Raw genomic sequence first — 15,526 nt, 5'->3', positions numbered from 1 at the left:
TTATTACATTTTTAGTTTTTACGATTAAAATAAAATAAATTTGATTAAGGTTTATCACACTTAAACCTTACCGTTTTTGAAATATTTTCAATTTTGTGAAATTGCACTAAAAATTTTAAGGCTTCATTCCTCCAAGGGTATCAAAGTTTTTAATACCAAATATTTACTGAAGTTTATTTATTGACCAGTTATTGTGTTGCAATAATAAAAATAATACTACCTCATACAGAGTGTCTAAAAAATTATTTTAAATAATTTCTAGCTTTAAATGCCAATAACTTCTTTAATTTAAATGGAGCGCCCTGTAAATTTAGGAGAATCAGATGCACAATTTAATTGTATCATTCTATCAAATTGTATTATACCATTTTTTACCCATCCCTTCAAGTTTTCGTGGACAATGCATTTTCTTATAATTTAGACCTCATTTTTCAATATACCCATGGAATATTGACATTTTAGATTATTTTTAAAGCAACAAGTGTACAAAATGATAATAATGATTTTTAACAAAACGATAATATTACTAGCCCATTTGTATGCAAAAGAAAATTATTTAAATCTTTATAAACGAGTATACCATTAATTAAATATAACACCATTATTTCCACCCAAATAATAATTAATTACATACTTAATTGTGTTCGTTAATAAATTATTCTAAATAAATGTGGATTTGAATCAGAAATCAATATATGTAATAATAAGTTAGGAAAATGAACGTCTCTGTTGTTATAAATATGTATTTATTAAAAAATTAAATATCAATTTTAAGGTGTTAGTTTTTACCACACTGTCTAATACACATAGAAAACTCAGTTTTTTAGTATTTGGGGCAATTATTATTAATCAACGCAAACAGTCAGTTAATGTAATTTCAATACTGGAATCATATTAATTGGTCCTCTTTAACAAATATTTAAACAGTTTTTTTTAATTTTTTAATGAAATAAACGAATTATACCGACAATATTAGTATATGTACTCTTTAAAATTTCGGTACATCTTTAAAAATAATCTAAAATGTCAGTATTCCATGGGTATATTGACAAATAAGTTCTAAATTACAAGAAAATGCATTTTCTACGGAAACTTAAAGAGATAGGTAAAAAATGGTATAATACAATTTGATAGACAATTAAATTGTGCATCTGATTCTCATAAAATATACGGGGTATTCTATTTAAATTAAACAAGTTATTGTCGTTTAAAGCTAATAATTATTTAAAATAAATTTTTAGACACTCTGTATAAGGTAGTATTATTTTTATTATTGCAACAGAATAACTGATCAATAAATAAACTTCAGTAAATATTTAGTATTAAAAACTTTGTTACCCTTGGAGAAATGACGCCTTAAAATTTTTACTGCAATTTCACAAAATTGAAAATATTTCAAAAACGGTAAGGTTTAAGTGTAATAAACCTTAATCAAAATTACCTTTATTTTAATCGTAGAAACTAAAAATGTAATAATATATAGGGTGTTCCATTTAAAAAAATACAACTTTGATATTTTTTATTTATTTGGAAAACTCTGTATCTTGCAAAAATATTTTTAAATTGTAGCACTAATAGTCCTTCAACGAACCCCAAACTTACAATTTGTAAAAATCTCATCGTTTAGCTACAATACTCCGTGTCGTATGTGGTGAACAACCCTGTATATACAAGGTGAGTTTCCTACGATATTCTCTATGGGTATCTCGGAAACTACTGAAAAGTACAGAGTAGAAAGTACAGAGAAAGTACTACAGAGTCGGTTAAATGGGGAAAGAATTGCAGTTTTGTGGGGTCATAAATATGCGCCTTTCAGATTTTTGCAAAAGTTTATGGCTTACTAGATATTTCGAAAAAAAAACATATTTCGGCTATTTTAAAAATTGTCCCTAATTCCAATATAAGCTATTTTAGACAAAAAGTTTTCAGATAAAAGTTGCAGATAATCACATCCTTAATGAGATTGTGTCCTCCGTTTTTTTCTCAAGCCTGTCATTTATGACACAAGGATATGTTTTTTTTAATTGGAAACCATAGTTGGCCATGACTTCATAAACAGCGCCATTTTTTAAGCTTTTCAGCAATATAAGTTATAATATGTTTTCTTCGAAAAATTACTGAGTTATAGCCAATTCTTATAATTTTTAAACAATTTTACTTAGTTAGCCATGGAAACAAGTTTAATCGTCTTTGTTCTCAGAAATGTAAAGCTGTCGCATCCAAACTTTGTAAATTAAAATAAACAAAAGTTGTAAATATGAGTTTTTCAAATGAAGAAAAGCGTGTAGGATTATTGGTTCAACTTTTCTTGACCATACATTTTCGAGGACACGTTGACCGGTGAATGTTAGTTTTTTAGAGAATTTGAAAACCAAGACATGTTAGAAAAGTTAAACTTAGTTATAGACAATTCTTATCTTTCTTGACTAATTTCACTTAGATTGTATGGTATTCTCCTTCTGTTATGATTTATAACTTATAAAAACTCAGAATATATTATTAAACGGTTCCTTATAATTTACATTACACAAACTAAAACTTAAGAAAATAATATCACTACATACACTTTTAGGTTATTTTAGAAAATGTTCAAAAAATCCGACATTGTTTTGAGTTGCATCTTTTTAAAACTGAATTACTACCTATTCTCACAGAAGGCTCGGTCGACTTAATTAAACTTCTCTCGTACCGCCACTTCGAGTGCCTCTCTTAATTCATAAGTTTTTTTGTAAACCTTATTGTTAACTATACCGTATTTTATACTATAAAAAAATCTAAAATGGAGGTCAGGTGATCGGAGGAGGCCCATGCAATTGGTCCACCTCTTCCTCTCCTTGAGTTTGCATAATTATGATATAAATAATGTTTAACATTTCTTTCATTTCTTTTATTATGGGGGGAGGGGGTCATAATGAAAGTCATGTTGGAACCACTCTATTGATGCGTGAGTATCTATCTACACGCTTTTCTTCATTTGAAAAATTCATATTTACAATTTTTGTTTATTTTAATTTACAAAGTTTGGATGTGACTTCACATTTCTGAGAATAACGGCGGCGGCGCGGCGCGGCGATTGAACTTGTTTCCACGGCTAACTACGTGAAATTGTTTAAAAATGATAAGAATTGGTTATGACTCAGTAATTTTTCGAAAGAAACATATTATAGCTTATATCTCTAAAAAGCTTAAAAAAATGGCGTTTTTTATGAAGTCATGGACAAGTATGATTTCCATTTAAAAAAACATATGTTTGTGTCATATGTCAAAAAAGACAGGCTTTAGAAAAAAACGAAGGACACATTTTCATTAAGGATGTGATTATCTACAACTTTTATCTGAAAACTTTTTGCCTAAAATAGCTTATAATGGAATTAGGGACAATTTTTAAAATAGCCGATATTTGTTTTTTTCGAAATATCTAGTAAGCCATGAACTTTTTCAAAAATCTGAAAGGCATATATTTGTGACCCCACGAAACTTCAATTCTTTTCCCATTTAACCGACTCTCTATCTCCAGTAGTTTCCGAGATACCCATAGAGAACATCGTAGGAAACTCAACCTGTATATTAATTTTTGAGTAAACAGGGACGCAAGTAAATGATAAGAAAAATATATTTTATTAATTCTGAGTCATTCTAAAGCACAATGAATAAGTTTTAACACTATTACGGCGATTCATTTTGAGTTTGATATTTTGACATTTTCAGAGGGGGAGGGGCGCGGTCAAACTCAATTTTTTTGTCAAAACCAAAAAAGCAATTTAAGTTTCAGTCAGATCCACACACTTTTAAAAGTATGACAAGATAAAACCCAAAAATTTTTTTCGCCCCGGCCTACTATGTATTCACTACAAATTACGTTACTGCAGCAAAATCCGTCTTATCCACTTATATTTGCTTTTTATCCTCATTATTGTTACAAATCCCGCATTTTTTCATAAGCTTTTTACACAAGTATAATATTACTAATGATGTCTTTTCAAATCCTTACTTAATTTTAATAAAACAGGTGTCCAGTTGGCTAGGAAATGACGGTCGATGCCATTTTCCATATAAATTTAGATATAAAATAACAGCGGTCTTTATTTCGTAGCCAATATGTATTATACTGCAACAAAACCCACCTTATCCGAATTACTTTTATGTTTTTTCTGTTTAAAAATTAAATATTAATTTTTATTTCTTGTAAAACGAGATACAAAACAATGATTCCACTCAATGGACACGTTTTTTGTAAATTAAGGCTTCAAACATTTGCTAAAACAGTTTTTGCTTATTATCTCGAAACAACGTTTGTGGGATAAGGCGGGTTTTACAACTTGACGCCCTAAAAATATATTATTCATCATCACCATTTTCAGCTTATTCAACCATTTCCAATTATGGTGTAGCCTCCATCAAATATTTAGAATTGAAGAAATTGTAGTTGGGCCTATTGTTGTCTATTTTTAGCTATGCGGACCCAAGTTATCCTCTATCTTCTAATTTCCTAATGTCATTGAGGTGCAAAGCTGGCTCGCCTCCTCGGGGTGCACCTTGGTTAACAATAAACAACTAGCACAAATGGCAAGAAGAAATCATATCATATCACCGCAAACACATGCTTTTCAAGCAAAAATGTTAACAGATTCAAAAAACATTCAAAATGGATCTTCTCAGAACTTTAATATTAGAAAAATCGAACCTTCAGTCTGTATTTACCAAGTGAATATAGAGGGAATACGCAAAGCCAAATGTGAATGCCTTCTAAATTATTGACCGACACTGACGTCGATGCTGTGACCCTGCAAGAAACCCACACTGATAGCCAGAAGCAATTCCAAAAGAGACGAATCATTCCTGGGCAGGCACGGCCATCCTATGGATCAGCCACATACGTTAAAAACTCTATAAAAATGCCTAACTATTGTCACAAATTACCTATAACAGATGCGAAAGAAGACCGAATTACGCGTTCAGGTTTCTGTGACCTTCAGAAAGAGTTCATAGACAATCCGCATCAATGTATAGTTTGGGTTATTATTTGTTTGGGTGAAAATAATCTGCACCAATATGTTATCAAGGCATACAAAAAGGTCCAGAGACTTCGAGACATACGAAAAATCAAGTCCATTTAGCGTGTGTCGCAATTTTCACACCTTAAAAAATTAGTTTTTTATAGCTATAGCAACTGCAGCGACTATGAAAAAAGCTGTATGATTTTCATAGAAAATAAGGGCACCTGTAATTCATTTGAGAATGTTATAATTCGCTAAAAGAGGTTTCAAATCTGTTGGATTTCTATTAATATTAAATAAATTTTATTAAAAATTGAACTAAAATTGTTAGTATCATTAAAAACAATTCAAATTCAAAAATTGTATCAGTCAAATTCCCTCATTTAAGGTGAATATTAAAGTAAATATACAGCTCATTCTAAGCTCATACTTATCTTTAAGAAAAATTTAAATCATTGTTGCAATTGGGCCTTAATGCCATTTCGAATGAACAATAGTATTAATAATGTACATTATAATAATAATAAATTTTATATCATAGTGTGTATTAAAACTACTAAAACACTTTTAAATTGGTATTATATTAACAACTTTTGTTTTTTCATCCAAAAAAAAGTTACCAGTTTTCTCAATCAAAATATTTGCTCCTGAAAAGGACCTTCGTTTTCCCATGTTCGTCAAGGTAGGTAATGGGTAAACGGTAAAAAAACAGGATAATGAAATTTAAAATATTACAAAAATTGTTCAAAAGTGCCTCCCTCTTGCATTAAACAATAACCCAAACGATCATAAAATCCCCTCCTCACATTGGATAACATATCAGGGGTGACAGTGTCAAAGGCATTAAATATTTTCTGCCTTAACTGCTCCAAGTTTTGAATTTCTTCATAGCCGTAAATTTTAGATTTTATTTACCCCCATAAAAAGAAATCATTCACCGAGAAGTCAGGTGAAATTAAACGTCAGTCTAAACAAAACTGTCATTTCTGAAAACTTGTCAAAATTTGGACACACGCTAAATGGACTTGATTTTCCTATGTCTCGAAGTCTGTGGACTTTTCTGTATAATCTCGCAGTAATTTAATAGATTGTTCGTCATATTATATCAGCTCGTAGGTGATTAGGAAAAAAAAGATATTTATAGTATAAAAAATTAATTTATTTAACAAAATTTAATTAAAGATGTGACAAAATAGTTACATTTCTATTGGTTCTATCGGACTTTTTTCAACTATATAAATCTTTATTTTTTGTAAACTTTAATGAATAAAATATTTTCAATCTAATAAATAATTTAATGATGTAAATAAGAGGAAATTTCTCACATGGGTGGTCAAATTCTATAGTTTTCATTATATCAAACAGCCTCTGAACGTTTTCTTCAGTGCAAAACTCATCAAAATTTAATTTAAATAATTTTTCCAGCCTGTAAATAAAATGAACAAATTTTTCCACTTTCATGATCAAAGGCTTTTAAATGGGTAAATAATTTCGAGTTATCCAGAGATTCGGATTTTTTTGCAAATTTTAGACAAATATCACATTGATGTATTTGAACACCCTTTTTAATGATGTAGTCAAACATAATTAAAGGCATTTTGAGTTGAAAACATTTCTCAGAGGCTGTTTGATATAATGAAAACTATAAAATTTGACCACCCATGTGAGAAATTTCCTCTTATTTACATCATTAAATGATTTATTAGATTGAAAATATTTGATGTATTAAAGTTTACAAATAAAGATTTATATAGTCGAAAAAAGTCCGATAGAACCAATAGAAAGGTAACTATTTTGTCACATTTTTAATTAAATTTTGTTAAATAAATTAATTTTTTATACCATAAATATCTTTTTTTTCCTTATAAATAAACACATTTGCATCCCATTTTGAATAAGATATACAAATTACCAAAATTTAGAAATAACAGTTCAAAAGTTCAACAAAAATCCTACACGCGTTTTTAAAAAGAAACATATAACCACGTACTATGTCATTCCAGCAAGCGAATACGACACAGCATAGGTTTCCGGACTAAACGACTGGTGTATTTACACCACTCAATAGGCGTGTCGGGTTTGCCGAGCGGTTTCCGATGCAGTCGCTTTCTTTCGCATCTCTTATAGGTAATTTGTGCTATTGTCATCTGACAATAGCACAAATCTCTCTGCATTGGCAACATTCATAGGATTACCATCAGGATTGGCTCTCTAACCAAGACATTGGTGATTTATACACATTTGTCGTATTTTTATGTCATTATTTATTTGTCATGGTATGGCATGATTAATAAACTAAAAATAACTTTATTTCCGGGTTGGGCAGCACCACTTAGTGTGCTTCATCCAAAACTCTTCGTTGCTCTGTTCTGGGCCTTTTTTACTCGAGGGCTTCAGCCAACATACAATATTCATATTGTGCACCTGTCTGGTTAAATATCCCCTCAGCCTACATAGATAGATGTACATCTAAACAACTCCTTAAGAAAAATCTGTGGTACCATCAAATCACATACATACAACAAACATCAAACACATGCATCAAATCACATACATACAGACACGCATCAGAAGATGGTCACGCAAGGCGTTTTCTTTCATGAGCTTTTCTGTGACTGAAAAGCGTGATGTTATCTGTCTACCGCACTCCGGACATTCAAAAATCTCATTGCTTTGTTGCCTCTTAGCTTTTTGGTTGTCTCTGTTAACTGAGTTTACAATTCTTCTCCATTCCGTTCTTTTGTGAGCTGCGTCTTCTCACTCATTCTGTTTGATAATCCCCTTTAAGTTTTCGTGGAAAATATCCTTGTACCTTTTGAGTTGTCCACCCGGCCTCCTCTTACCGTCTACAAGCTCACCGTAAAGCAGAGATTTTGGTATGCGGTTTTCTTGCATTATACATACGTGACCAGCCCAACTTAAGCGGGACGTATATAATCATGTCTTCAATACTCTCGCAGTTAGCTTTTTCAAGGACCGATACGTTTGAGACATGATGGAACCATTTGATTCTTAACCCTTAAGTACTCGCATGACGCCTCGCAGGCGCCTAGTAAACTTTAAACTTAGATGTATTTTATTGCTTCATACATACCCAAATGGGCCTTTGTGTATTCCTGGAGGCAATATTTAAATAGACTTGAAAATTCAATATAATATTAATTTGTTTCAGGTAATATTATAAACAATGCATCCTCTGGTGCTTCTACTGCCTGAGCTATATATGACCTAGGTCAAAAAATATTCACTAAAAACAAATATATTTTAATTGTTCAGATTATATGTTCAGACATTCGAAAAATGTGTGTAATGAACGTTTTCAAAATTATTAATTTTGGTCTAGCTGCACTAGGTTTAAATTTTGCCGATATTTTGATATTCATATAAACCCTTTATGTAAGCAACTTTTATTTAAGATAAACGTATTACATATTCATCATTCATTACGTATTCATTATCTTTCAATGCCTAAATATTCCTATTTAATTTACGCTGCCGCACAATCTGGCTGCAACTGTAGCACGGGATGGCTATGGCACTGCGACGATAGTACCCTTGTGCATTGAAATAGACTTCTCGGCCGGCTAGGAGTAGTTTCTTCCCCAGAAAAAAAATCTATCAAATCACACCTACTTTCTGGCTGCCTACTCTGTGCAATATATCACCAGCTCATCTCCGCCGATCAAGGGCTCTCTAAGATTTAATGTTAGTTTTGTCATTAGGATTAAGATTTTAATTGTTCATGTCATGTGTTGCCACATGCTAAACAAATAAATCGTAGTATCATGGTCTCATCTCAGGTTCGGTCTTTCTAGGTCTCTTAATTCCTCTGAAGATTTCCTCTGTGGATTACATCTATTATCCGAGTCTTTTGTCGTATCCACCCTATTCTTTTACGGTCTCTCTTGGTTATTCCCAGCAAATTTCGTTCCATTTAGCGTTACGCTACCTGCAGTTTCCTTATGATGCCCGTTTGAAAGTCTTCTCAAAGTTTATAAAGGCTATGGCTAGTGGAAGTTCGTATTCTTTTGTTCGGCTGATAGTTTCTCTTTATAGTATTATTATATATTATATACGGGATTTGATTATGATAGACACTGACTGTCTGGTAATAAATAATACAGCTACTGCTGCTTCCCCGTTCGCCTTCGCCAAACCTCTGTATCCAGTGCATCCAGTTCCTTTAGATCTCTGGATACCATCGCTTGTGTTGGACTGTGTTGTTTCACGATTTTCTTGATCTACCTCGCCTTTTTCCTTGTGGACTGAAACAGTCGCTTCGACCATTGATCTTCCGGCATTATTAATAGATGGCCAAACCACTTCACCTTTAAGTGGTTATTAAATGTAAAATGCGTTATTTTATTAAAACAAATATTAATTTTAATGAGGTTAAATAATACACTACAAAATAAGACACCAAAATTGTTTTATTTACAAAATATAATATTCAATATAAAAAAAAATATAAATCATAACTATAAAACAGTTATGAAAAATTTGTTTTCACATTTAAACACTTAAATATAATTTATTATAAATACCTACATACACTAAATTGGATGCTTAAAACATAAAATGAATTACTTTATCACCATTTTTCCTCGACTAAAAATTACAATTGAACTATTTAAATCACTAAAAACTTATCACAATACGCAGTCAGTATTAATTATAATGCTAATGTTTAAATATTTCAAAATCAATCAAAAAAATGTATTGCGCTTTTCTATTTCCTCGTACACTGATTATTAGATTATTCTACTTTTAATATTATTACTGAAGGCAAGGAAATTAATTTTTCGTCGCATGTTGATTGATTAATATCTAAAATATTTAGACACTATTTATATATACAAATGAAACTAAAAATATATTAAGTTAGTTGTAACTAGGAATACTTAAGTATGACATCTTCAAAACGACATTTTAATACATGTTACTTCACTTTATATTTTAAAGCACAGTAACCTAGCAATCTAAATACAAGTAAATTTACTATAAGCCAACCAAAATCCGTCCAGTAACTGCATTCATCCATACCAATTTCATGCAGAACTTCGTTTGGATTGGTAAACATACAATATTCTTCTTCTTCTGGACAAATTAGCTTTCCTCTATTGAAACCGTAAATAGCTTGCAAGATACTTTCCATGCAGAATCTCATATATGATAAATTTGATAAGTAATACATCACATTGTTCATTTGAGGGAACAAACATAGAAATCCACCGAAACAGATGTTAACTGCTGTGAGAATAGCTCCAAGGAATGTTCCGTTCTAAAAAAAAATGTAAACATGAAACTAAGTTAATTCAGAACACAGATATTTTGATATTTTGTCACATGATATTTTTCATTATTTATTTAGACAAAATTTGACTTTGGCTATAACTTTTATTTCAATTTTCAACTTAAGTATTAATAATTATGCGTAATTAATAAATTGCTAAAAGGTTTTTAGTATCAAATAATTTTAAAAAAATATTTGAAAAAGTTGTTTCGATATTAATTTTAAACGAGTGTACAAATTTTCAACCATATGGGTAACACATATTTTCTTCATCATCTTTAACCAATATCGGCAATGTAAAATTTGACTAAGGAACTTATTAAAGTCTAACTTAGTAAGGTCTAATAAATGACTTACCACTGGGTTAACAATTGTTCCAAACATAGTTCCAATGCCCGCAGATACTAAAGTTGCCATAGAATGTATTAAAAATACCATTAAAAATCGGCGAATCTCTAAAGGTTGTGAACTTATTGTATAAGATCCTATTGTGTAGGCCAAAGTAAACAAAATCTGAAAAGAAATATTATTATTTTAGATATAATTATTTCTCTTATTTATTTTTATTAAAGTAAATTTACAGAAAATTGGTTCTTGAAAACTAAGCTTATATATATTTTTTTCTTCTTTTAACTGTATTTTTTTCAGCTACCAAAACTTAATAAAAGAATGCACTTTTCTTATAAGATATATCAAGTTTACAATCATCACGAATAAGGGGGAAATTCTGCATATTCTAGAGGAGTTTTACGTGGAGCTGTATAGGGATCTCCATGCCAGTAAAATACTCTTGATCATCATCAACTCTTAATCATCTTCACCTCCCGCAGATATCAGATGAACAAAAGAGGTTTTATCCCCGGAAAAGGAATAGAGAAGAGATCCTAAATCTTCGACAAACCATAGAAAAAGCGAGACAATCTCTATGTACGAGATGTACCTCTACTTCGTTGACTACTCTAAGGCATTTGATAAGTTAAAATGAAATAAACTCCAGACTATTGGAAAATAGTCCCCAGTTCTAGGAATAGAACTGGGCACTCCACCTCATTAATTTGGCCAAACAGCCCTATGAGAACAAGAATGCTAAAATCCGAGCAAATAACACGTTATCGAGTAGTTTTAAAAATAGGACAGGTGTGAGACAGGAATGTGTACTCTCGCCAATCTTGTTTAATACCTACACTGAATAATAGAAGCAAGGGGGAAGCCCGGGATGTCCACAAAGAACCTCATGGGAAGAAGTGCAAATTTAAAGAGGCAGTGTTCATATCGAGCAATAATAAAATATTTAACAATCCAAGTATGGAAATTTCAAAAATATGGTAACCACTCATAAAAGGCAGGTATTCTCAGACGACCTCATGCTTGACTGTACCCACCCAATCTAGTCACAAAATTAAATCAGTCAATTCTGCGATATTTTGACCATATTGCTAGGAGTGGCACCTCAATAGACAAACTGATGGTGGAGGGGAAGGTACAGGGAAGGCGATCACTTGGAAGGTAAACTCTAGTGGGCCACAACCTGCCCGAATCCTCACATATGGCACAGTGTCGAACAACTTGGTCCGAGGAAGTAAAGGGAATCAACATATGATGTCTCCATACCCTCGCGTAGGGTGAAGACTTGAAGAGAAAACGAGAGTATAGACATCCCGAATCACATCACAGACATTCCATATGTGCAAAATTAAGGTTCTGAAGACATCTCAGATGTAACAGTTTCTGAGATTGATATCGCTCTACGACAAATGAAGAACAACAGGACGACGACGGATAGAGGCGATTAAGGCAGGCGTAATATATGACTGGCAGGTCCATAGCCAACTCTTTACTGAGTGCTTGCTTAGAGGAACAACTCTGGAGCTATGGCACAACGCTGCCATTATAGTTTTCCACAAAATAGGTGAAACCACTGACTGCAGCAGTCTTCAATGCCCAATCAGCCTTCTTTCCCATGCCTATAAACATTTTATCAGAATAATTTCTGCCCGCTTAGGCCCTAAACTCGATTTTTACCAACCGAGAGAACAGGCAGGATTCCGTGTGCATACAGATCAACTGGGATTGGTCTGGTATAAATTGCGATGGTCTTAACTACTGACAGAATAGACGACGCATGTAGAATGTTGGAGAAACTAAACAGTGCTTCATGCCAAGTTGGGCTGGAAATGAACCTGGAAAAAAACTAAATACATGACAAACCTTGTAATGAGCAACTGCACCATGGTAAACTATACTTCAATAGAACACGGTCCTGAGCTGCTTATTGAAAACTGAAGCACATTTTTGCATCAAACATCCCGATATCTCTAAAGCGAAAGATCTTTGATCAGTACGTTCTCTCAGTCCTCACGTACGACGCGAAAACACTCAGAAGTCCAGAAATAAAATCAGAATAGCACATGGAGATGGAAAGAGCAATACTGAGAGACCGTATTACCAACAATACAGTTGTACGCGCCAGTACAAGACAATGTACTAGCGTGACCGATGCTGTGGCTAGGATAAATCACTTGAAATGGAACTGGGCCGGTTACCTGACAAGAATGTCCGATGATGGACAAAGAAAGTTGTCGAATGGTGACCACGGGACGAGGCGTATCAAAATCGAGGGCGGCCACCAACCAGGTGGTCAGACGACCTTAAACGAATGATAACAAATTGGAGGCAAGCAGCCCAAAACCCAAATACTTTTGCAAATGGTATTTTTACAGGAAGCAGTGGACAAGATAAAAGGCTGGATGATGATGATAACAAGTTCAATAAAATTCGTAATTCAGTGATTTAAGACGAAAGAAAAATACAAAGGTGAAAAATAAAAATAATTATAGAAAATAGAGAAATATCCTGAATATGGAAATTAATAATTAAAATTTTGAATTTAGTAACTTTATAATTAACAAATGTCACGTCACTGTAACATAAGAAATGAATGTTCGTTTTATATAAGCGATATACCTACTTCTATATTAAGCGATATACCTACGTGAAATAAAATTAATACGATGAATATGGAAATTAATAATTAAAATTTTAAATTCAGTAACTTCTTTATAAAAACAATTGTCACTGTAACATAAGAAACGAATGTTCATATATACCGAGTGCAAATCTCAAGTGCGTATCTCAAAAGTGGCTCATCCCGATAATTTTTTTATTTTTTCAGTTAAAAAAACGAGATTTGGTATGTTAGTATATGACATAAATTAGGATTGATTGACGTATTCAATTGTTTTCGGCGACTTCCAGTTTCACCGGAAATGACTTAATACCACTCTGAATAGATATGTCAACCTTTGGCATTTTCGCATATGGTGTATTTGAAATTATAACTTGCGGTTCATAACGAAAATTTGACTTGAAATACCAAGTGTGTGGTATCAAATTATTCGTAAAAAAATGCTTTTTCCAAATATGTTAATGAGCCACCCTCGTTCTATTTGAAAAAATTGAGATATGATTAAAAATACGATTTGAGCATTTTCTAACTGGCCAGGACAAGACACTAAAAACATTAGACGATCAAATCTATTTTTCCAAGGTTCCTCGATTTAAGAATTAGTGGTTTTAACATAGCCATGGCACTCTAGATTGAATATTAAAATACTATTTTTTATTAAGCGATACTGTCAAAAGTTGTATATTATGCCATTCCATTATATAATATGCCATTCTATTCAGAATGTCATTTTCTATCGAATAAAGTAAAAAAATACCGTGGGTGCCATTTAAAAATCAAAAGTTGTCGTCATTTCCGGTGAAACTGGAGGTGACCAGAAACAATTGAATACGTCAATCAATCCTAATTTATGTCATATACTAACATACCAAATCTCGTTTTTTTTTTATCTAAAGAAATAAAAAAGTTATTGGGGTAAGCCACTTTTGAGATGCACCCGGTATATTAAGCGACATACGTGAAATAAAATTAATACAAGACACATTTTTTTATCAATATTAATATTTACCTGGAGGGGAAAATCGGCTGCTAGGAACGAGGCATAATATGTTCTGAGCTTGTACCAACGGTTAAAATGTTCTTTTCTTAGAATCTTTAATTCGGAGGGAACTGGAAAAATTAATATAATCTAAACAACATACTTAATTAATAACTTATTAACTTAGTTCCTAATGTTAAACTCAAGATGGTTCGATAAATATACTCATTCAAATTTATCTTTAATTAAATCAAAATAATAAACTCGGGTACAGTGTATGCTCGAGTATATGTTATTAGCTATATGTAATTATTTCAATCAATTGTGATTTTTTGTATCGTTCAAAATATTTTATTATTAGTTTCTAATCTAAAAACTGATATACTGAAAGAGATATTTAAAAGAACTACTTTACTATAATCAAAACCCAAAAGAGAGGTATCATATGATCGAAAAATGGAAACACCCTTTTCTATAGGAGATAGACGAAAACTAATATCGGTGTCTGGAGCTCAATTTTCATCAAAACATGATGGTGAAAACCGCACATCAATATCTGTTACCGTTTCGGAGTTACGGTTACGGTTTTTCAAAAATGTGCATTTTTAACAAATCGCTGTAACTTTTTTGCTATGGAAAATTTTGTTATTCTATGAAAACATTTCCAAAGCACCCTTTTACGTAGAATTTAATGGTTTAAGTATATTTTTTTATAATTAATAATTTAAGAGTTATCAATAGAAAAATTGATTTTTTATTTGGGACACCCTCTATATTTTTAATTAACTCAAAAGAATTTAAAATTACCTTTCCAAAAATATAGCACAATTGATATTTTGTTATAATCCCCTTCGAAATACAGAATTTTTAAAAGTTCGCCACTTTTAACTAGTAGGCTTTGGACCCCTTATTAATGATATGCCCTTAATGGAACTCGAAAACATATTTTTCCAGCAAGACGACGCACCGGCTCTGAACGCTAAAGTTATCAGCAAATTTTTGCAGCCAATTTCAAGAATAATTGAATAGCTAACTAAGATCCTAGCCGTTGGCCGTCGAGGCCGCCTGACTTAGTGCCCATGGATCTAATCCTATGGATATATTTGCGGAAGAATAAAGGTCTGTCATTCTTCTGTATAATCTAGACAAGAATTAGAAATACTTAGCAGTCATGAGAGGCCATCTTTCACCCCCATTGAGTTAATGAATTCCGCGAGAAATGTTCAAAAACTACCCCGTCTGTCCATAACAGAAGACGATCGGTATGTCGAACACCTGTAGCAAAATCTCAT

The 15,526-nt window shown here is 32.0% G+C and overlaps 1 protein-coding gene across 5 annotated transcripts in view; it reads right to left on the bottom strand.

Moving 5' to 3' along the window:
• Positions 1-9,409: 9,409 nt before the first annotated feature.
• The window catches only part of LOC115877372 (ATP-binding cassette sub-family G member 4-like), a 150,956-nt gene continuing 144,839 nt past the window's right edge, over positions 9,410-15,526 (bottom strand). For 4 of the 5 annotated variants that reach the window (XM_030893521.1, XM_030893522.1, XM_030893523.1 and 1 more), the window contains 3 exons: positions 14,265-14,365; positions 10,648-10,803; positions 9,894-10,278 (listed from right to left, as the gene is read on the bottom strand). In XM_030893521.1, coding sequence (XP_030749381.1) covers positions 9,937-10,278; positions 10,648-10,803; positions 14,265-14,365 — 599 coding nt within the window. In that variant the 3' untranslated portion in view covers positions 9,894-9,936. Of the gene's footprint in view, positions 10,279-10,647; positions 10,804-14,264; positions 14,366-15,526 lie in introns of all 5 variants that reach the window. The other variant, XM_030893518.1, reaches the window with a different exon arrangement.

Source organism: Sitophilus oryzae, unplaced genomic scaffold (assembly GCF_002938485.1).
Source record: "Sitophilus oryzae breed Bouriz unplaced genomic scaffold, Soryzae_2.0 scaffold_1447_pilon_pilon, whole genome shotgun sequence".
Classification (NCBI taxonomy): domain Eukaryota; kingdom Metazoa; phylum Arthropoda; class Insecta; order Coleoptera; family Curculionidae; genus Sitophilus; species Sitophilus oryzae.
This window is presented reverse-complemented; position numbering and strand designations above follow the sequence as displayed.